This window comes from Nannospalax galili, unplaced genomic scaffold (assembly GCF_000622305.1).
Source record: "Nannospalax galili isolate Female #2095 unplaced genomic scaffold, S.galili_v1.0 scaffold2618, whole genome shotgun sequence".
Lineage (NCBI taxonomy): Eukaryota > Metazoa > Chordata > Mammalia > Rodentia > Spalacidae > Nannospalax > Nannospalax galili.
Genome location: NW_008341419.1, coordinates 458,375 through 483,036, shown reverse-complemented (window position 1 = coordinate 483,036; position 24,662 = coordinate 458,375). Strand labels below are relative to the sequence as shown.

Sequence of the window (24,662 nt, the reverse complement as noted above, 5' to 3'; positions counted from 1 at the left end):
GATAGTTCCTAACTGCAATTGAAAACTAGCTAATGACCTTCCTCCAGAATTCACATATTAAATATCATATTATCCTCCCTACAAATAGGTTTGTGTTAAAATACAGCTGATGTATTTGAGGGCCATAACATGACTTATCAAATGACAACAAAGAACAACAAAATTACGCACACAGCCAAATGTCTTGCTTATTTTCCTAATCACTATTTGGTTTTACCTTTAGATTTACAAAAATAGACAGAACCTTCCTCTTGAAGAGTCTCCACCACAGAGATCACCAATAGCCCCCATTGTTTCTACATCACCACCCCAGGACAGCCTGAGCGCCTCAAGATTTTAATCAGATCGGCAATGTCCCAGGAATCCGACCATCCTAGAAAGAAGGTCAGCCACAGCCTCACAGCCTCGGTAGCCACCGAGATGTGCTCCCCGGGGCTGCCCAAGCCCAGGGGCTCTTCTATCACAGATCCCATCCAGCAATCCTCAGAAGCGATGTCACTCTTTCTCTTAAAACAAAGCCATTGATAAAGAAAATCCATGCATATATACACAGTACATTTATTCATCTGTAAAGAAGGATTAAATTGTAATATCTGCAGGAAAGTGGATGGAACTGAAGGTCATTATATAAGACTCAAAGACAAATAGTGGATGTTTTCTTTGAAATATGAAACATATACATATATGTATGTATACACATGGGTCTATGAGAGGGGAGAACGAGGTTAAAGGGGAGGGAAGAGAGAGAAACAAGAGAGAAGAATCGAATACCTATGTTGGGACAGCAGAGGGGGAGCCTGGTGGAGAGGAAGAGGATCGGCAAGAAGAGAGTGGGACCAGGCGGCAAACCATACTGTTTTGTGAGACAGCAAACATGCATGAAAATGGCTCTTTGTATGTTAACCAAAAAATTCATTGAAAAGAAAAAAACTCACTTGAAACTGACTCTGTTAAATACACATGCTTAATACTTCATCAGTAACTGTGCCAGTCACTAAATTAATTGGTCCCAGGTGACCGACCGGATTTAGCATCATTTCCTCTATGGCGCTCTTGATTTCACACAACTGTTACCTTGATTTTGCACAGCTGTGACCTTGATTGGGCACAACCTCTTCTTCATCCTAGAGCCATCGTCCCTATGTTAATCCCACCAAAACTCCTTCACTGACTCAGTTTCTTTTAGTGTCCACAGATAAATCCCATCGCATTTGCTTGACAAGTAACAAAGTATGTGTTCTCTTTTGCAATAATCGTGGCGCATAATTATCTGGTTTATTTCTCTTTATCTTGTAAGCTACCAGACACTGGCTCACAGATGTTTTCAGCACCCTCCAGAGTGCTATTCAATAAGCCAGGAACAGCATCATTTTCATAAATTTGTATTTATTTGTGTGTACCTGTGTGTAAATGTTCATGTGTGTGATGTGTGTGTGTGTGTGAGAGAGAGAGAGAGAGAGAGAGAGAGAGAGAGAGAGAGAAAGCTCATGTTTGTGGAGGCCCCAGATTAACTTTGGATTTTTCTCCGGGGATATTTCTGTCTCCATCTCCCCAACAATGTGATTACAGGCACACACCGATATACCTAGCTTTTTATATAGTTTGCTAGAGATTCAAACTCAGTTTCAAACTCAGGTCCTCTTGCTTGCGTGGCAAGCACTTTACTCCCTGACCATCTCCACAATCCCAAAAACGTATGATTTTTTTATTCTAAATTATTCCTTATAAATGACTTAGTAAACAAAATTGTACATACCCATGTACAGACACAAATGTGGACATGAAAATATGTATGGCATATATATTGACCAAGCCATCTGAGAGTAATTCATGCTTAATTTTATTTTGGTTTGAAACCAGGTGAAAGCTCATGCAACACCATGACTTTTTAAAATTCACCATGTACTGTCTATACCATGTGCTGTCTTATTAAAATGCATTCTCAAATCTGAGGTTCTTATAATCCTGTACAGGAAGGTAAACCACAAACATAAAACACCATGTATTAGTATTCAAAAATGCTGTGTGCAGTACACTCAAAATGCTGTAGGAATTATCAAAAGAGAAACACTTCCACAAAACCGCTGAGCAGATTTCATCACGCTGCTCTGTAGAGGCACACTCAGTGGTGATCCATGGGAGAGGGGGCTGTCTCATGACACAGGTTTTAAGGAAGCCAATGAGATTACATGGCCTGGACCTACTGTTTGGGACACATGATCTCCAAATAAGTTTATGAATAATTAACATAAATACATAAAAATGTTACTATGTTAAGTGATATGTATTTTAAACATACTAAAATTTTCATAAGCTAGTTTGGGTACTTTCATTTCTCATATATCAAATACCTTGTCATTAAAAGGTTGTTGGCTGGGCTGCCCCGGCTGCCTAGGAAACTCTGATAAGGGGAAAATATGTTCCAGAGAGGACATCAATCAAAGGACAAAGATATGGGGACAGAGACCACAGGGTGCACACTGAATGCTGAATCTAGGGACAAACCTGCAGACAAAGGCTGGTACCAGGTCAAGGTTCTCACTCTTCAGACAGTGAGGAACCAACTACAGGGACCAAATACCCAGTGGGAAGAAGACCCGGAGTGCAATTTATGAACTTCACCTAAGCTTAAAGATGAATCCAGCCAAGAAACAGGGAAATAGTCATGTGTCAGTCTGTTAGGGAGAGTCCCAGATAAGTCCTTAAGATTATATTGAAGTCATAGAGAGCCATCTAAATAACATCTACTCTTCAAAAGAAAAGCTTCCCTGGGCCTATCAACTCTAGAAGCCTCTATTTAATTTTGTTTCTTAAACAGCAAATAGAAATCAGCATTGAGTTAGGCCTGTGGTACTAAATATTCATAAGGCAGCAACGGATCCAGGGACTGAAGCCAAGATGAGGTGTCCTTAACCAAAGAGAGATGTTAGGAGAGTGCAAAAGCAGGATCTGTCAGCTGAAAACCAGAGCCGCTGCAGAACCCACTCGCCCTGTTATCAGGACTCGGGACCCAAGCTGCAACCTGGTGTCACCTTCAGATAATGTTTATGGCTTCAAGCTCTATTTTTCTTTTTGCTGTGTGTGATGCATGTGTGTTTGTATGTATGCAGATGCACCTCTGTGTGTGTGTGTGTGTGTGTGTGTGCGCGCACACACACACATGCACAGGTCCAAGAATACATGTGTGGAGACCAGAGGACAACTTCAGCTGTTCCTTCTCAGGCGCTGTCCACCTTGTTTTTTGAGACACAGTCTCTCACTGGTCTGTTAAGTAGCCTAGACTGGGTGGTCAGTGAGCACCAGGGATCAGCCTGTGTCCATGTCCTCAGCAAATGCCATTATGTACTGGGAGTTTTTTTACATGCATTCTTAGGGATTAAACCCAGGCCCTTGTACCTTTAGGTGGCTCTTTACTCACTGAGCCATTGCCCAGCCTCTGACTTTAAACATTTAAGATGCAGCAGACGCATTTGAACAGCTTGTTAAAGAGAAATGGAGTTTCCTAATTTAGGAGGTGTACAGTGGGGCCAAGCAAAATCGCAGATCCAAAAACTACGTTTGGGTAACGAGATAGATACCATAGCAGAAAATCTCAGAAAGAAACAACCTACAGCCCTCCCTTGGGGGATCTTAACCCAAACCCCACGTGGCTAACCTCAATACCTTCATTTACTTTGTAATTCTATATGTTTATTTTAAGCATTCTAAAATATTATTGTGACAAAGGTCCAAAAGTTTTATGAGACTGCCAAAAGGTTCCACGGCCCCCAACATGTCTTATGACTCTCTGAATCCGACCCTGTCTGATGCAATTGATCGTTCGTTTATTTATCTCTTATTAAATGTCAGGCACTCAGGCCCTGGTGATACAGCATTCTAAATAAATTATCATCCAGGGACAAGAAACGCAAGCCAACAAGCCACCTCACCCCTCGGGCTGTAGGTTTTTCTTCTGGAAAAACATGGAAAGATAAATGAGGGACAAATAAACAGATGCTTTTTGTAAATATAATGTTCGATGACTCCATTATCTGAGCTACAGGGAGAGAAAAGAAGGCTCCACATAGATGAACGGACATTGAGTTGAGGCACTAAGGGTAAATGGATGAGCGGTAGCCCAAGTTCTTAGCATGCTCTCAAGATTAAACTGGCTGACATGAGATATCACTTAAAAATACTAATGATCCTATCTTTTGTCAACATATTTACCAAACCTCAGGAAATCTGGCAAGTTATTATGCAATGAAAACACCTTTGTATGTCATGTTTAAAAAGTCCACGATAAGGGCCATAGCAATGGATCAGTGTGAAAAGGAGTTTGCTACCAAGCCTGATGATCTAAGTTCAATTCCCAGGACACACACACACACACACACACACACACACACACACACACACACGCACACATGCATACCTGCATATGAGAGAGAACACTCATACACACACAAAAATAAATAAATGTAAAAATTTAAGTCCATGATGAGAGAGTAGAGTAGAATAAATTTGTATGAACTCTAAAATGGTTTTAAGATTTTTAAAAATCACCAGATTGAAAGGCTCTGCCTTTCCCAATTTAATTTCATTTTCTTAAGGATTTAAATTTTTTTAATTTCTATTTTATGTATATGAGTGTTTGCCTGCATGTATGTAAGTGCACCATATGCATGCAGAGCCCGAGTTGGATCCCTGGAAATGGACTTACAGATGGTTGTGAGCCACCACGTGGGTGCTGGGAACTGAATCTGAGTCCCTGCAAAAACAGTGCTCTTAGCTGCTGGGTCATCTCTCCAGCCCCCTGGTTTATTCCCAGTCAGTAGTTTGGCAATGTTTTCATGGATCATAAGCTCTTGCTCTATCTACAGGTGCCCTGAACAATAGAAAATTAGGATTTCCAGTTTAAAGAAAAGAAAAAACTCACAGATGGGAAACTTTTGTGTAGATCAGGGAGATTTTACAACTGACTGTTAAAAATAAATTGTTTCATTTGATCCATCCTGCCTTACTCAGTTTGAAATGGATTCACAGTCAATAATGCCACTTGCCCTGCCTTCTCTAATTTAAGTTTTATGTTCCTCTTATACATAAGCTGCTTTGCTAAAGCCTTCTTTAAAAGACAAAGTTTCCAATAGAGATCAAAAAAAAAATAATCCTTTTGGATATTTCTGAAAAGAAGATTAAGATACCATTTCATACTAGAACATGAAACAGTAAAAATAAGAAAAGACATTATCTTGGTGAGTGGCTCACAATTTAGAGATAAGACCCTTTAACTTTGGGAGTCTTAATTCCAAGTTCAATGTGTAAACAGACAGAGCCGAGGGCTCCCCAGCACAGTGCCCTCTTCTGTCTGTGAGGCACCTTTGCAGACGAGGGGAAGGGACATCAGGCCAAATCAATTCATCATCCCAACAGCTTTAACCTCCATTCATGTTCCAAATGCAAAGTTGAACAGCTGAATCTTGATTTAGCTGAGGACTGAAAGAAAAACAGCCCAAGAGTCAACAGATACCAATAACCGAGACGCTGAAGTCTGGGAATATTTATTTCCCACAGTCAGTTTTAGCCAATTTATTTTAAGACCAAAGTTTTAATTATTTATTTTTAGTTGTACCAGGATCTAGAATATGAGCCTTGCTTTTATACGGTAGGTATTTGCGTAAGATCATCTGTGACAGTTCTTCTTTCATGGCCAACTTCCTCTTTGGTTTGAACACAAACATCTTGGTTCATCACTCTTTGAGGCACAAACTTACCAAGCAAACAATGGTGGTCATGTGGGACTGGGGGTGTGGCTCGTTCATAGAGTGCTTGCCTCTTGTGAACAAGACCTTGGGCTCAATCTCTGGCACCTCATGAATGGGTCGAGGTATCACGTGTCTCTATGCCTAGCAAGCAGAAGGCAGAGGCAGGAGGATCAGAAGCTCAAGGTCATCTTCTGATAGGTAACGAGTTCAAGGCCACATGGAATGCATGAGACACTGTCTCAAAACCAAAAACAGAAATCATAAGAAAAGTCTCAGATTTACCAGTCTGTATTTTTTTTTCAAATTCCTTTCACTTTCTGTTTTTATTCATTTTCTAAAACCTTTGCACTGAATTCACCACATACATCCTCAAACTTGTCAGTGTGGTGCTCAGCCCATTACTAATCAGCCACAGTAGGAACATGGGAAGTTAAGGAGCAGCCTTAGCCCCATGGGAATGCCAGCCAGCATCAGCATCCCTCACTTACACTGCGATGCTTATTCATTGTCTGCTAATATTCTCCTACACTTCCCTTTTGTGTGCTGCTTCCCAAAGGATCTTGTGTTGAAGTGGCAGTTGGGAATAGGGAGGGAAACTTTTAGGAGGCAGAGCCTATGGAAGGAAATTAGATGATTGGAGGTGTGCCTTTGAGGGGAACATTAGTATTCTTTAGCCCTGGGATACTTCCCTCAGTTGATAGAAACTTACGAGAGATACTAACGGCATTTCTTTTAGGTGCTGTGGCTGGTTTCCCTCGTACCTGGTGCTGTAGACTAATTTCTGCTAGCTCTAAATATGACTTCAGCCTGCTGGCCCTACCCACGAGCCATCAGCTGCTGCTAGTGAAAATGATCTTTCTATGTGTGTCCCCCCCACCACAAGGAAAGCAGCCTTGCCTCACCATGCCATCCCTGCCAGGAGGCTCTACCTCACCACGGGCCCACAGCGGTGAGGCCAAGGGACCATGGAATGAAACCCTCCAAACTCTGAGTCAAAATCTATCCTTATTTCTTCTCAGTTGTCTGTCTGAGTATCTGTCATGGTCACAGAAGGATGACTAACATGATTTGATTCCTCTCCTAGCTCTTTGAGGGTAGAAATCATGGGCCATGTGTTCTTGGTGTTTTCTGGTTTATAGCATATGCTGGGTTCTGTGTAACTGAACACTATCCTCACTGGCTGCTCAGCCGTGCCACTATTTAAAGGGTCACCCAGAGGTGCTGTGGTAGATAATCCTATAGTCCTAGCACTTAGGAGTTGAGGAAGAAAGATTTCCCCGAGTTTGAGGTCAGCTTGGCCCACCTAATAAGTTCAAGTGTAGCCCAGGCTATGGTGTGAGACCTTGTCTGAAAATACACACACAGATACACACACACACACACACACACACACAGACATATACACACAGGCACACACACACACATAGGCACACACACAGACACATACACACACAGAGACACATGCACACAGGCACACACACAGACACATACACACACAGAGACATGCACCCAGGCACACACACACAGGCGTGCACACACATACACACAGACACATATACACACAGACACACACAGATACATACACACAGGCACACATGCACATACACGCATGCACATGCACAGAGGCACACACACAGTCACACAGGCACACACACACACACACACACACACACACACACACACACACACAGTTACCCAGGAAGATGAACTTAAGCAATTGAGTAAAATGTAGCTTGGAAACTAGTTATAAATCTTAATGAATTGGGGCTGGAGAGATGGCTCAGCAGTTAAGAACACTGTTCTTGCAGAAGACCCGGGTTTGAATCCCAGCGTCCACATGGCAGCTAACAACTGTTCATAACTCCAGTTCCAGGAGATCTGACACCCTCTTCTGTCCTCCACGGGCATTGCACAACATGGGTGCACTTACCTACATGCAGGCAATACAAGCATACACATAAAAAATTAATTAAAAATCTTAATGAATCACGAGGTTAATTTATATTTAATGTTAACAGGACACCTTACTAGTCACTGTTATTTGAACAATGTTTTATAATTGAAGGCATATTCGAACTCCCTATCTCACTGTTTCGTCTCGATGACTCGGGACTAGGAATTATTAGCATCAACCTTCACCTTAAAAATTGGGAACCAGAGGTCAGAGCAATAGGTCTAGGTCTCACATGGGTTGAGCTCTGAATATTCCACTCCTTTTATGCATAATGAAACCACCCTGTCACATCAACTGCTACATGGCAGAAAGTACAAGCTGTAAAGTCACAGCAGATACAGTCATGTTAAGATCAAAACAAAATAGGGACGGAATTTCATACTGAGGCATGTGAAAGACTTGTTTCCAAGCATAGCTAGGATTTGAAATGCTCATCTTCTGATCATGAAGTATCGCCCTCTTGGCACAGCCTGGGCACACAGCAGGGGGTTCGTAATGTGTATTTTAATAAGCTGCACAGCTGCATCACCCTAGAAACCTACAGTACGGAGACTATTTCCTCCTGCAACGGTTAGTAGAGAAATGCTCCAGGCCTCCCTGTAGCTTTTCAGGAGACACACCCCACAGTATAAAGCTCCTGTGAGTACCCCAGGCCCTGTGACCCCAGGCTCCGTCCTTATCATTAGTGCTCTAAACACAGGGAGTAAGGTAAGACTCTTGTAGAAACATCTACAAACAAACTGAAGGTACTGGTACAATGAAACTGACTTTCTGCGTCACCAAGCCCACCCTATTTCCATCGTGTGTGTGTGTGTGTGTATATGTGTGTATGTGAACACACATGTACCTGCATATGTGTATCAAGTTGCAAGTATGTGCACTTGAATGTGGAGGCCAGAGGTCCACTTCAGGAGTCACTCCTCAAAGGCTGGTCACTTTTTTTTATCAAGACAGGGTCTTTCACTGACCTGGACCTTGACAAGCAGTCTAGGCTGGCTCCCAAGGTCTACCTCCCTCTGCCTTCCCAGCACGGGGCCTGCAAGTGCAAGTCACCAAGCCTGATGACTTTTTTACTGTGTGTTCTGAAGACTGGATTCATGTCCGTATGTTTATTCAGCAAGCCCCTTACAGACTGAGCTTTCTCCCCAGCCTCCATTCCCATATTTGTGGAGCAATGGAAAACCCTAGTCAGTTTCATACAAAGAACTCTCTAATTTATGGCCCTGGGGGGGCATATTCCATAGTCCAGCACTGGTTCCACTGTGAGGCACTCCATGTTCCATCTACTTTTGATTATCTTCCACTACGCGGTCTGGATGGTTTATGTAGATATTCATGAAAACCTTACAGTCCCTCTTACGCTACTTCTAGTTTGCGTCAGCTGTCAATCTGATACAGCCCAGCATTATCCAAGGGAGTTGTAATTGGGGGATTGCCTAGATCAGATTGGCCTGTATATGCACATGTCTATGGGGGCATTTGCTAACTGTGTGGTGCCCCCTCTGGGCAGGTGATCCTGGGTTGTATAAAAAAAAAACTGGCTGAGGGGGCCAGGGTGTTATGCGCCTTTAATCCCAGCCCTCAGGAAGCAGAGGTAGGCGAATCTCTGTGAGACTGAGGCCAACTTGGTTCACACAGTGACTTCCAGGTGGGCTGGGACTAGGGAGACCCTGTCAAAAAGAAAAGCAAACAAAATAAACAAAACAAACGCTCTCCCCCAAAAGAAAGATGGTTGAGCATGAGCCAGAGGGGCGAGTCAGCAAGGAGCATCCTCCATGGTCTCTGCTTCAAGCCCCTGCCTTGAGTTCCTGCCTTGGCTCCCCTCAGTGAGGACCATACCCTGTAAGACAAAATAAACATTTTCCTCCCCAGTTGCTATTTTGTTCTGGTGTTGTCACAGCAACAGGACAGTGGGCTAGAAGAGGTACTTCTTCAGTCTGTAGAGTAGGCTGGGGATGTAGCTAGGGGGTAGCATGGTTGTCCAACATACACAAGGGCCTGGGTTCAGCACCCAGTACTGCAAAAAAGAAAGAAGATGAGCTATTTAGCTGGGCATGGTAGTGAAGACCTAAAATCCCAGCACAGGAGGTGAGTTCAAGGCCAGCCTGGCTACTAGTGAGAACCTCTCTCAAAAAGCCTACATTAAAATGACAAAAAGAACATTTCATACTGGTACCTTTACCTCTCCATAGACCTTACTCTTCTGTGTGCTTTAGTATGGGGATTATTCTTTAGAAAAACTACAACTTATTAAATATGTTCAATTAAACACACAGTGGCCTCACCACAAAAATTAAAATTGCGCTCAATGACTCAACACAAACTTCTTTGCTGTCCTATGCCTAGCCCTTGATCAGCCTTGTGCTGATCTTATGTATGCCAAGGTCTGGAGGGAAGCCTACTAGAACAGAGCTAGGCTTCCCACTCAGGCCAGAGGACTCTGCTTTCCCAGGGTTACTTAGAATTCACTAGATAGAGACATAGACTGTGCGAGTGATTTTCCTATCAGCACATTCCTTATAATTTGTAGGATAAGTCCTAAAGTGATCATCTCACCCATCTGCCATTTACACAGCAGCAAACCCATGGTCCTGTTTCCACACTTACCAAGTACCTTTCTGAGGACACGCTGACCAGGATGAGGTCATCTCCAACGCGTACTTTTTCTCCTTCAGACCTCTGCTTAGAGGCGGGATGGATGGTCCACCAACAAGCCTCCCCTGCGAGTGACAGAATCACGAAACACAGAGAAGTTCCTGTTACCATTTGCATGACTTTCTGAAATATAAATTTTCATGCAAGTTAATCTTTTAGAGCATGAAATTCAAAAGACCTCAGCCAAATTTGCTTAGGGCAAGACATGCCAAAATGTAGAGCTTCTCATGAGAAATGGCTGTGACAGTGTGGTATCTTTTCTCCCTATTAAGAACTGCTTTAAAAAGGATATTTATTTATGTATGCTAACATAGGACTAGATCTGCCAGTCAACCCAGGCTGATCTCACTCCCCAGCAATCAGGTATCATTTTCCTGTTTACACTACTCTGCAAAAACATCTATTTTTTACAAGATTTTCAGAAGTGCTTGAGCTTTTATGTTGTGACAGCTGCATTCTAAGTGTCTGTTAATCACAGGACTTTGGGAAGATGTTGATTCAAAAATGGTTGCAAAGTATTGTTATCTAAAAATTTATTACCCTGTATCCTCTGTTTTGCTTTATTTTAGTTTAAAATGTGGTCACTCCTATTAACCTGAAAGTTAAACATAAGAGATTCTTAGTATAGAAAGATCCATTATAAGAAGATCGGGGTGAACTTTGAAAAACAGTCACTTCTAGAATAAGTCAGGCAGAGGCATGAAGCATACATTCATCCAGCATGTTTAGCCTCTTCACTCAACACCCAAGAGTAACCTCAATCTGTTCACAGCTCTTGGAAGTCCTAGATGTAATTTCTACCCAACAATCACAATGACGATGTTGTGAGATCCTTTGTCTAGACTTGTCATTCTCTCCCTTTACCCCACATTAGTTTTTAATTTGCTACATCTTTAAAAAACATTTTCGTGCCGGGCGTGGTGGCACACGCCTTCAATCCCAGCACTCGGGAGGCAGATGCAGGCGGATCTCTGTGAGTTCAAGTCCAGCCTGGTCTACATAGTGAGTTCCAGGACAGCTGGGGCTACAGGGAGACCCTGTCTCAAAAAGAACAACAACAAAAAAATGTATTTGTGTACATCTGTGCCTGTGGAGGTCAGAAGGCAACTAGTAGAAGCCAGTCCTCTCCTTCCAAGATGTGGATCCTGGGGGTCAAACAGAGGTTGTCAAACCTAGCAGTATCTTTTCTGGCTGAGCTGTCTTGAAGGCTCTTTATTATTTTTCTATAACACATTTATTTTTCTTAACTAATCCCCCAAGGCCAGAACATAAGTTCTACGGCAGCAAGAGCTATTTTGTTCACTGGGGTTTCCCAGACATATTAATTCATTTCCTATGAATGAGTCAACGAGTCATCTGGTAGTATTTCTCAGGAACTCTCATGTCAGTGTGGAATCTGTGCCCCCAGCCGCCTTCCTTACACAAACCAGTCTTACATCCATGTCACCAGACATAATTCTCATTTTCATTCAGGCACCCAAACATTTAAAGTGCATCCATTATTTCCCAGTCATGGATTCACTGATTGGAAATTTATAAACAAACAAGAAAAAAACCAAAACAACAACAAATCTGCCTTGTGAGTTTAATTCCGATGGAATAAACAGAAAACAAATAACGTGCAGCATAAGTACTTTGGCAATTCAGAAAGAGTGGAGGGACATGGTGGGGGAGTGGGGGTGCAGAACAGCATGGACTCAAGGCTGGGGATGCCCTGGAGGGACATGGTGGGGGAGTGGGGGTGCAGAACAGCATGGACTCAAGGCTGGGGATGCCCTGGAGGGACATGGTGGGGGAGTGGGGGTGCAGAACAGCATGGACTCAAGGCTGGGGATGCCCCAGAGGGACTAATGGGCTGTGTCATTCTTACTGTTCTGTGATTGGCTCAGTGAATAAATACAAGTTCTACATCATGTCTGTCTCCTACAGTCTTCCCAAGTGCAAAGGTAAGACTTTTCCATTTATGTGCTAAAATACATGAAGTAAAATGAAAAAAGTTGAGAAACCAGAAAGAATAGAGAACAACTGAACTTAGAGAAAAGGAAGTAAAAAATCAGAATATTATATTCATCCTTTTATGCCCATGACTATGAAAATGATCAAAAGTTAGTTGGGTTCATTCAAATATATAGATGAGTTCATTTTCATCTATTTGGTCTTTGTGAACATGTAGCACATAAAAAAAGCATTTTTAATTTATTTGTCATTGATGCCTAAAAATGTAAAAATTGTACATACTCATGGGGTACCATGTAAGGATTTGGTATCTACATGTAATGTATAAAGTTCAAATCAGAACTAATATATATATATATATATGCATATGCATGTGTATATATACATGTGTGTGTATATATGCACATATATGTGTACATATTTGCCCTCAGGCATTTATAACATTTGTACATGGAAAAAGCATTTAAACTATTTCTTCTGGCCTGTTGAAATATGCAATATGTAACTGTTAACAAGTCACCCTATTGTGCTATGTACAACACTCAAGAAACTTTGTCTATGTGTGTTGTATGTTTCGTGGCATTGGGATGGAATCCAGGGCCCTGTGCATGGAAGCACTGTACCACTGAGCTCCATCCTCAGCCACTGAGAATGCATTTTATTTATTTATGTATTTATAGTTTATGTGTATGAGTGTTTGCCTGCGTGTATATACGTACACTCATGCCATGCGATGCCTACAGAGGCCAGAAGAGGGTGTCATGTATCTCTAAGCACATCTAGCCAGCTTCTCTCTAGCAGGATTTCAGCGTGGTGCAGGGTACTCACCTGTGGTTTCCTCCTGCAGGCCAACATCAAAGGCTAGTTTGTCAGTTGAGGACCGGGAGGTGGACAGGCAGCACAGATACTGAAAGTAAAGATCAGTAGTTGTCACAGAATGTTGAAGTCTTATCCTGGGGACTATGATGAGTGTGGCAACAGGTATGGAGGGGCAGGCATGTCTGCGGTGTGGAGACTCAGAGTCCTCTGCATGGATGGGCAGGCATGTCTGCAGTGTGGAGACTTAGAGCCTTCTGCACGGATGGGCAGGCATGTCTGCGGTGTGGAGACTTAAGATCCGACAAAGCATAATTGTGTGTGTGCGTGCGTGTGTGCGTGCGTGTCTGTGTGCATAGATGTTTGTGTATATGTCACAATGAATATACAGGTCCCATTATTTTTAATATTTATTTTATCTTTAATTCTGTGTGCCTGTGTATATGTGTGCACATACGTGCAGGTACCCACAGAGACCAAAAAACGGGGTCCAGTCTCTGGAGCTGGAGTTACAGGCAGTTGTTAGCTGCCTGACATGGCTTCTGGGAACCAAACTCAGGTCCTCTGTAAGAACAGTATATGCTTTTAACCACTGAGCCATCTCTCCAGGCCCTGAAACCCATTACCTTATATGTTAGCTAAAAATAAACTATGAAAAACATTTACAGTCAGAGTCTAATTCTGATAAGTAAGCTGTTATCTTTCTCTCTCTGCTGATGATTCTTTCTGTAAAAATCTTGTTGCCTCTGTGCAGAGTGGCGGACTCCCAGCAGCCGAGACAGAGCAGCACTCGCACGGCAGGCTTTCACAGCAACATGCTAAAGAGATGCGGTCCTTCCCCTCACACGATTAAGGAGATGAGTTCTGTCAGTACAAGCAGACAAGTGACTGGGGATGTGTTTGTACATCTCCCCCTGCATGTGATATTCATGGGCCTCTGCAAACGCACAATGTGATCTGACAGAAATCATTCCCCAAAAGAAACTTGAAAATTACTCCCTTTTATCTTTTACTTTTGATTTATTAAAAAAAAAAAAAATTCCAAGTAACTCTTTGAAATCCATCCAGAACTTATAAGGGTGTGCAGTAAGTCACCTTGTGAGAATGAGGTTTAATATGAATATCCACGTGTACATTTCCCTCGGGGAAATCTGACCACCACCACCCTACTGTCTACTCTATTTTTCTTAAGGATATCTTCTTGGACATAAAGTTTGAGATTGTTTTTTCATGCCAATTCTCCCAGCCCCACTCCAATTCAAACACCTTGTGGGATTACAGAAGAGCAGGGCCACCAAGATGAATTTGTCATAGGTTAAAAATACTCACCCATCTGCAGAAAACGAGGGCTCTGCTGGCAAGGACAGGAGCCCGCACACACACAAAAAAAAACCTTGAAACAATTGTGGGGACGGGGCAAGGCCAGGCCCCCTGGAAGCCCTGGATGTTTAGTGCCCAAGGTCAAAGCCTCCCTAATATGCAATAGGGCACATCGGCTAACTGGATGTCCCTAGGTGTGGGAGGGGAAGGGGTGGAAAAGATGGGCATGCACAGCAGGTGGAGGTCAAGGTCATGGGGTGTGGAATAAAATTGACCTGGAGATCATTCTGCATCTTACAGACTCCCAAAGTTACAGACACAAGGCTTCCAGGGCTCCCGAGCCTGCTTTTAAGTAGTATAAGAGAGAGGTCCAACTCCCAAACAGGCAGCCCACTACGGTGCCTCAAGTTTACAGACTGTTACAAGCCCATCTTTATTTGGGGAAAAATAATCAACTTTTTTTTTTAATTCAGGCTTCCCAGGGAAAAGCACGAGGTGCTGGTGCTGCCTAGTAAAGTTCTGTACTATTTCTCCGTGGCCGCGTAGCGCCAGCACCATAACCAACACACTTTTTGTCTCCTCGCCCTCACAAAAAAACACCGAAGAGGCTAAAGCTATTCTGCTAAACGCTAAGTTCTTCTGAGGACAACTACCTGGATTACTCACATCTATATTCAGCACCCTCGACAAAGTCTGGCACACAACAGATGCCAAATCATTTATTCAATGACTACACGAAATGTTCTGATACGATCTCGGGCTTACAGGGGTTCAGAAAGGTACCCCAGAGCGATACATGGCAAAGTGCAACTCAGCACAGACATAAACAGCAAGTTCAGGTTGTTTTCTCAATTTATTTGATTTTTAAAGGTTTTACTTTCTGTATATAAGTGCTTTGCCTGCATAGATATAAGTGCATCACATACACGCAATGCCTTCAGGGTCCAGAAGAGGGCATCAGATCCCCTGGAACCGGAAGTACGGACAGTTGTTAGCTGCCATGTGGGTGCTGGGAACCTGGGTCCTCTGCAAAAGCAGCCAGTGCTCTTAATTGCTGAGCCATCTCTCCAGCCCTGGGGATTCAAGTTCTTAACTCCTCCATGATGAAAAGAGAAAGTTTTCTTATTTATTTTCCATTTATTATTCTATGCACTTTATGTGTTTTGAAATTGAATATGGAATCCTCTCCATGAAATTTTAATGTGTGATTGCTTTGTACAAAACAAAGTTGTTTTGCCATTTGTCTTATATTCAGCTACTCTGTGAAACTGTATTTGCTTTAAGATTGATTGACTGATTGATTAATTGATTGGCTGATTGGTTGGTTGATTTTGTGTGTATGCCACAGTGTACAGTTGGTGGTCAGAGGGAAACTCTGTGGATCATATCTCTCCTTCCACCATGTGAGCCCTGGGAGGGAACTCGGTTACCTGCTCGGCCATATATTTTAAATTTACTTCATATCTTACTGCACCAGCTGAGACTTTTAGAACAATGTTATAAGAGAAAATAGAACATGGTCTTGTTTTTATTCCTTTGTTGGTTTTAGTAACTTTTATCAAGAATATCTTCAGGGTTTCATAATTATACTGTGGGTTATTGATTTGATGCCATGATTCTTCATCATGAAGGAAATAATGATCAATGCTTAATCAATTCTTTAAGAATGAACATAGAGTTTTATTAAAGACCTTTCCCTGGGGCTGGAGAGATGGCTTAGTGGTTAAGAACACTGACTATTCTTACAGAAGACCCAGGTTCAACTCCTAGCATCCACATGGCAGCAAACAACTGTTCCTAACTCCAATTCCAGGGCATCCGACAGCCTCTTCTGTCCTCTGTGGGCATTGCATGACACAGGTGCACTTTCATACATGCAGGCATAACACTCAGACACATAAAATAAAAATAATAAAATATTTTTTAAAAAAAGACCTTTCCCTGCACTTACTAAGATGATGACATTTTTTTCTTATTTGGCCTGTTTATGTGTAGCACACTAATTAGAATGGAATCATGAAACAAAATCATGCCTTTACTTTTGCTACACTTTTCTTCTAGCACTTTTTATTTTGTTCTTTTAGGTTTTTGGAGTCAGGGACTCACTTGCAGTCCCGGCATGTCCCAAACTCATGGCATCCCACCTTCTCACTTCAGCCCTCTAGGTGTGGAGACGGCTGGCATGTACCACCATGACGGGCTTCTTCTTACACTTTGAATTACATAAATCTGACATTTAAATCAGATTATCAAGTGAGTATGACTGAGAATAACAGGTTGTGTGCGCTGATTGGATCTTGGTTGGGGGTTTTGTTGTTTATGGAGTTTTTCCCCTGTTAGGTACTGGACATTGAACCCAGGGCATCATGCACGCCAGGCAAGTACTCTATCACTTAGTTATATTCTCAGCCCTATTTTCACCTCTTATTTGAGTCAGAGTCTCACTAACCTTCCCATGCTTCTCTTGACCTCACTTTGTAGACCAGGCAAGCCTTGAACTCTGCCTCAGCCTCCTGAGTAGCTGAAATTACAAGCCTGCACCGGCAAGCCCACCTCTCCTTTTTAAAAGGAATGATAAATTATTTTATAAAAGTAGATAATGGATTATCATATAGTCACTAAAATTATGCTCATAAAGAATTTAAACACCAAAGAAATTTTCATATTATGATAAAATGGAAAAAAGAATCGAGATGCAAATTTGGGTATATATAAGATCTCAAGCAAAAAAATAAGAACAGAGAAAACTAAAATGATTTAAATTCTCCAGCAAATTTCTCTTATTAATGTCATCAAAAGAATTTTTTTTGATTTCCAATTATAGAATAAATATGTATTATTTTATAACAAATTTTAAAATGCATAGAATGAAACTTTTATATACTTTACATGTTATATATAATCAATCAAAATAAAGCATTTATAACATATATAAAAATATTTTACCTTTGGATTATATAGGAAAGAGAGAGAATGGGAGAACTGTGCCCAAGAGCTCAGTGGATAACAGGGTGACAGAAAGAAGAAAATCCTCAGTAAAGAAGGGAAAGGTGAGCAGAACTGATATTGGACCTCAATGGGTGTATTTTTATCACATTTTTCAGAAGGGCGTTTTAAGGCTTGTTTTAAATGATATGTAGATGTGTGTATTGTGTGTGAGTATGTACATGTGGGTGCCGGTGCCTTTGGAGTCCAGAAGAGGGCATTGGATCCCCTGGCCCTGGAGTTAAAGACAGCTGTTAGCTGTCATGTGGGTGCGGGGAACCAAACTTAGGTTTTCTGCAAGAGCAGCCAGTGCTCTTAACTGCTGAGCCATCTCTCTAGCCCTGAAGCTAGATGTTTTGATGCATTTATAAATTAACAATTTAAAACAAAACTGGAAATGGAAAACATTTAACATCTGACTCTTATACCTACCTACCCCTAAAACATCTCTATCAGAAGGTATTAAAAATAGGAGCCATACCTGGCACAAATGGCCAAGGTTTGTGTTATTGTTGTTGGTTAAAAAGGCAAATGAATGAATCTAATTGCATAAGGAGAGGAGTTATGGATAACAGAAAAGAAGAGCTTTTAAAGTCATTGAAGCTAAACCTTCAGAAAACTGAACAGAGGACAGGGATATTACAGATCATATATTTCCAAACTCATTAACCGCCTTGCTGAGATGATGTCATCAGCATTCCAGTGGTCTCTCCATCCCTGGAGCAGCATAGTCACTTGAGAGATGAAATCCAAAAACTCACTCACCATGCCACTGTAGGAATGACGTAGCAATATGGCATGTCCGTAGAGGAGTGTCCGGTGGCCACCACCTTGAGCCGTCTGTGAGGAGGGGAGAAAAGGTAGAGAACAGGAAAAGCACAAATGAGTGAACTTAACCCAGTCAACAAAGCGCTCTGTAGTCCTCAAGGGAAGGGTCAGTGGGAGAGAACAGAGCAAAGGTCTGTAAAAGCAAGGGGCTACGGAAGGAATCCTTAGGTGGGAAGGAAGCCGTGAAGGACACATCTACCATGAGGTAGCATCTCCACAAGCTCTGGGAGATGAACTAGACCAGAGAACGATGGTCATGATGACACCATTCACAGTTGGCCCTGTCTGTTGTGGTCTACACTCCTATTATAGCACAGTCACATTGGGCAGGAATCAGATCACCCTGGCTACCTCATATCCGGATGACTTGCTAAGTGCCAGACGCACAGTAAGCAACAGGTGAGTGCTAGTTCAATGAAGGAGTTCTTGCAAAAGTTAGACTTAATCATCCCACCAAGTTGCTTATAGGCATACGTCAAACCATTTCTACGGGATAGGAGCGTGGCCCTTAAGTGCAAACAAGCTTGGAGAACTTACTAAAATTCAGGTACTTAAGCCTCACCACTGACATTCTCATTCAAGAGGTCGGAGGCCAACACAGACACATCTCATTTGAAATATTTCCCATGATGTCACTGGCCAAAGACCACACTTAGAGACACACAAACACAGAAGGCCTTTAGCCACAATCCTTTCTGTCCCTGGTCCCCTGTCACCTTAGTCTCTAAACATACCCACTTTCCCTGAATTTGCCGTGCTGATCTGTCTTGAAATCCAAAGTTCACTCTACCTGTGTGTAGTCTTCCTTGCCTTAAAAACTAGGTTTTCGGGGCTGGAGAGATGGCTCAGCGGTTAAGAGCACTGACTGCTCTTGCAGAGGACCTGGGTTTGATTCCCAGCACCCACAGGGTGGCTATAAACCATCCTTAACTCCAGTTCCAGGGGAATCCAAGGCCCTCTTTTGACCTCTGCAGCAATGCATGACATGGGTACTCACATACATGCAGGCAATACACTCATACACAAAAAATTAAAATAATAAAATATTTTTTTTAAAAACTAGGTTCTCAAACTCAGTTGACTGGCCACCTCCTCCATGAAGCTGTGTCCAGATTCCACAGAATTAGCCCCTCCCCCTGTGCCTGCACACTGCCCTCCCACTTTCCCCCAAAGAACTGCCTCCTTGAGCTTTCTATGAACTGCCTCTTATATTGTTGATGAAAGCCATTTAACGGTCTTTCTTCACACCCTGCTCTGAGCAATCAACACATGTTGAGCAAATAACTGGGTTGGGGGAGGCACTGCAAGATGAGAGTGCATCTGGGCACATACACTGGTACAGAATGCTTAAGAAAGAGGGAAGGATAGTGTGACAGAGCTCTGTGTTAATGAATGTCTGCTCGCTAGTGGGGAACACCTCCCACCTAAACATGTACCCAAAAAACAAAGATCTCTGATGTAAGAGAGTTCCTATTACATAACAAAGTTATTTAGACAATTATTTCTCATTAGTGATTTTGTTCTTAACCAGAAAGTGCTGCTCAGATGTAAGACTTCAAATATTGGTCTCCAATACTGTAGTGCCCACCTGTAGCTAAGGGAGACAACCAGCCATTGTTCTAAAATGATGGCTAAATTTGTTTTCTACCCCTGTCTAGAAGCATTTGAGAGGGAACTGACACTGATTCTAGCCATTCCAACAGCTATCAAAGTGCCTGAAAACAAATCCTGAGTCCATTACTCTCGAGTCCAGCCTTGGCAGACAAAAGAAAAATGAGGAGGAACCCAGTGGAGGAATGCTTTTGGAAGCTCTCGTCAAGAAATCCCAATGGACTCTGATATGAACATTTGACTTTTTTCTGGTTCCCTGTCTAGAACTTGTAATGCTAACTACTCTTGCCTTTACTTCTCCTTCACATCTCCAAGGCACCAGTCAAGGACTTTCTTTTCTCTCTACAGTTAAGAGTTATGCAATTTGGGAATCTTTTAGATAGACCCACTGAAGGGGTACCCCAATTACCTCATCCTGCATCCCTGTTCAGCATGGAAGAGATAAGAATGGGAGGTAGGAATTGGCTAGGCAATTAGGGTAAAAAGACCCCAAAGAAAACTAGCCAGTTTATTGGCTAAAACTCACAATGTCCTTGGGTCTCTTAGCAACATACTCCGTACCAAAGGCCAAAAATGTCGAAAATATTTGGGAGATTTTATCTAATCCTTAAAAGATTTTAGGGTTACCTCTTCAGAGGGGAAATATTAGAGTAGCCAAAAGCCCCAATAAAAAATTAAAGAAGAAAGAGTACATGAAATTATCAGAAAAAAGTGATGGGGAGATATGGGAGGAGTTGGAGGGGAGGGAGTGGGCATGGATTTGACCAAAACACCTTATATACATGTATGAAATTCTCAATAAATTATTAATTTTTTAAAAAAAATTGACCTTTTTGAGACACGTTCTCACTCTGTAAGCCCTGGCTGGTACTTTCTGTCTGGTACCAGGCTAGCCTTTGACTCACAGAGATGCACCTGCCTCTGTCTCCTGACTGCTGGGATTAAAGGTGTGTGCTACGCCTGGCACAAAATTTGACTTCTTAAAAAATCAAGAAAAATGATTTTCCCCAGTTTTGTGGGGAGCTTAGTTTCATTTCTCCCTGAAATGACTAACAGGGTTAATGTTATAAAATAATGTAAAATAAATTCATAAAATGTAATTGGATAAAATGTCCAAACCTTCAAATGAAATCTGAGCAACACTGTTGTGTCTTCTAAAGAACATCCTCACCTAAAGTTCACAAATCATTTAACACCAGTTGAGTATCATTAGGCATTTCAAGCCTTTAGATTTCTTGGATATTGTCAGAAATGTCCAACTGGGGAGGCCATGTTATAAACAAAAGTTTTAATGCTAACACTTACATTTACACCCCACTTTACATTGACATCATAGAACTATAAAATCAGATAAGTAGTGATGGAGATCAACTATGGCAGTTTATAAACACACAACAATTGCCGTCTCTGTATTTTACTCAATATTTATTTTCTAACGCTTTTCTGACTGTTTCAAAAAGAAGTGTTTTCAATACATACTTGTTCATAAACGTGCCACTTATATTGTTGATTGAAGCTATTTAATTCATTAACTATATAACATCGAACATCTTAAGGACTGAAGTTCTTTGTACAAAAATGCGCTGCTAATCAATCGAGATATTTCTCAAAATTCCAAGCCTTTAAGGAATGAGAATTTTTGTATGGAAATAAATCGGGGCCGCAGGAGTTGTTCAGTGGTACAATGTTAGACTTGTTGCCTAACACATGCAAGTCCCTAGGTGTGATCCCAAGGCAGAAGAGAAAGGAGACCATGAGGAGAAAGAGAAACCAGAAGGAGGAGGAGGGAAAGAAGAGAGAGGGAGAGGGAGAGGGAAGGGAAACGGGGGAGGGAAGGAGGAAGGGGTCAGTCAGTCCATCAGTCCTTCCATCCTTCTGTCTGTCCCCTGGGAAAACTGATGAGGCTTTAGAGATCACCAGTTTGTTATTATCTAGCACCAGCAAGCAGAAGCAGGATAGCATCCTCCTGTTCTAAGTGGTTCAAAGATGCCTTTCTGGATGACAACTCTGAGCGAATCAGGATCAAAATTGAAAGTTTAATCATGCTCAGCATCTTTTTTCTACTAAGTGGCTCAATTTACTCTAATTGTGTACACATGCCCCTGCATCAGCAGATGCTAAGCTTTTCCCACCATTGAATGTGGTGGTCTCTGGCCTCCCAGTTAGTGGAAATGAGGGCCTAATTATTTCATTTAGGCATAACACCTAGAGCTAACTGGTGACCTCATCTTTCCATTCGAAACTGTTATGTGAATTAACTCCAGCAAAGGAGCAGGAGAAACTGCTTTGGTTGATGATGGTGTTTGTTTGTGGATCTGGTACTGTTTAAGGAGGGGTGGGATGAGGATAAAAGAATACAATAAGCACAGTAAATGCATATTTAGCAAGAAAAAATGGAATGTTCTAAGTCAAATTTCATCATACATTAATATTTGCAAGGAAAGGGTGTATTTTCACATTTTGAGACTGCTTAAAATACAAATACTTGTGTCATGATACATGTAATGCAGTGGTTAATATCCTCGCCTATCGTGTACTAACTGTTTTCTGCTGAAAAGTAAGATCTGGATCAGCTGCAGAGATGGCTCAGTGCTTAAGAACACTTGTAGCTCTTTCAGAGGACCAGAGGTCAATTCCCAGCAAACCATGTTGGGCGACTCACAACCTGTAGCTCCAGCTCCTGGGGGATCCGATGCCTCTGGCCTCCATGAACACCTGTCCTCATGTGCACATACCCACACACAAACACACATATACACACCATTCAAAATAAATCTCAAAAAAGTAAAAGCTGGAGTTACATGATTTATTTGATTTATTTATTTATTTTTATTTATTTTTTTTAGTTTTTTGAGACAGTCTCCCTGTAGCCCCAGCTGTCCTGGAACTCACTATGTAGACCAGGCTGGCCTCAATCGCACAGAGATCCACCTGCTTCTGCCTCCAGAGTGCTGGGATTAAAGGTGTGTACCACCATGCCTGGCTCTATATGACATTTTGAAAGAAGCTCCCCATCTTTGATGGGAGGCTTCAAAGAAATACTAGACACTGTCACCTTATATGCCGAGCCCCGTTCCTTACTGTTGGGGAACAGTGTCAACTTGAGGGTGAACATACACGGCACCTATCCTGAGGGTCTGTAATGGATCTGGAAGTCTTAACTATGAAATCCCATGGAACAGCCTGAGAGGACCCTGTTTGCTTGCTTTAAAGCAAGCTTTTCAGTCTACATCTAGAAGTCTCATCCATGGTTCTAGAAGTTTCTATCTTTTGGAATGATGTTTCCCTTGGGGATTACAAATTAAATTAAGCCTTTAGGAGCTGAATACAAATACGTGTCTTTGTTGTTTCTCAGGTTTTAGGATAGAGTACTAGGCTTCGTGTATATGACAGAAAAATGCAGTTGAAATGAAACCTTCAGTCACACTTCATACTTTTGTCCTCCAACCTCCGCCTCCCGCAATGTGACAGTGTGTTTCAATCTATTCCTATGTCTCCTTTTGTGAGGGTCTGCTTTTCTAAGTTAGCTGAGAAATGGAATGAGGCTGAATTATTTTCTTTCACTTCCAGGAAAATTTAAAGTACTTTATGGGTGCCTCTTCTAATTTCACAATGTAAGTTCCTATTACATTCATGCAAAGTGTCCCTGCACACAAAATAGTCAGCATCATCCACAGAGCGAGCATTCTAAAAAGACATCAGTGAATTGAATGGAAGACATCCCTCGTGGTGACTAACTAAATTTCATATGTTACTGTGCGACCCAAATATGTCAAAAGTTGCTTAAGTCATAAACTCTAAACACATGATTTATTTACTTACATTTAAATTTCTGGCATTTTATTTGATTAAAAAATTTAATGTAAGGAAATGTTGTGAACCCAAACGTAAAGCAGATTCATATGGTCATACCAAAACTGATTCAATATCACATATAACCATATTAAAACATATGAAATATTAGATGTAACCATCCTAAAACTCATAAAATATTATACATAATCATACTAAAACATATGAAATACTACATATAATGTACTAATATCTATGCTGTACTATATATAACCATACTAAACTTATGAATTATTACATACAATCATCCTAAAACTTACAAACTATTACATGTAACCATACTGAGATGTACAAACTGTTACATACACAGCAGAAGATCAAAGTCTCACCTTCATCATGAATTTCTGTAAGGACATAAGAAAGAGAGAGATAATATTAAATACAGATCATTTCAATGTCTCATTTTAAAAAGCATTCTTAGACACTTCGTTGTTCTAAATGGAGCTATATAAATGATTAACAGAAAATTCACTCTGTTGTTGCAGCAAAACTTAGTATTTGACTACAGGATAGAGGGAAGCAGAAGCAAGCGAAAGTCTTTGTAAGGATGCTATTCCATTTGTCCATTTGTCCTTCTGTTTTCTGTGAAAACACACTTCTCTATGGGAGTGCTTGACTTCACTCAGAGCACAGCTAAGTACCAAAAGGAGTTACTATCTTCCACTTATCCTAAGAAAGGGCTTAATTAAAATTTATTCATTCCATCTTTTTCTTACAAATTCATTGATACAAGCCAGGTAATTTGAGTAAAATTGGTGGCTAAGAAGAAACAAGTCAGGTGGATTTTAACTGAGGAGCTGAGCACCTGTTAAGAGTAACAGGAACAATCCCTTATCCGCTGCATACCATGAGAGGCGGATTTCAAAGAGAAGTCACAAAAGTGTCTCTCCTTTTCCTTCAAAAATGCCACAGTTTCTTCTCATAAATGATAACAGCCACAC

The 24,662-nt window shown here is 41.5% G+C and overlaps 1 protein-coding gene across 1 annotated transcript in view; it reads right to left on the bottom strand.

The window, feature by feature from the left end:
* Positions 1 to 24,662, bottom strand: part of LOC103737145 (ryanodine receptor 2) — a 216,733-nt gene that overhangs the window by 105,150 nt on the left and 86,921 nt on the right. The window contains exons 4-7 of the mRNA XM_008836859.1: positions 24,051 to 24,065; positions 18,196 to 18,270; positions 13,138 to 13,216; positions 10,306 to 10,418 (exon numbers count right to left, since the gene is read on the bottom strand). Of these exons, the coding sequence (XP_008835081.1) occupies positions 10,306 to 10,418; positions 13,138 to 13,216; positions 18,196 to 18,270; positions 24,051 to 24,065 (282 nt within the window). The remainder of the gene's footprint in view (positions 1 to 10,305; positions 10,419 to 13,137; positions 13,217 to 18,195; positions 18,271 to 24,050; positions 24,066 to 24,662) is intronic.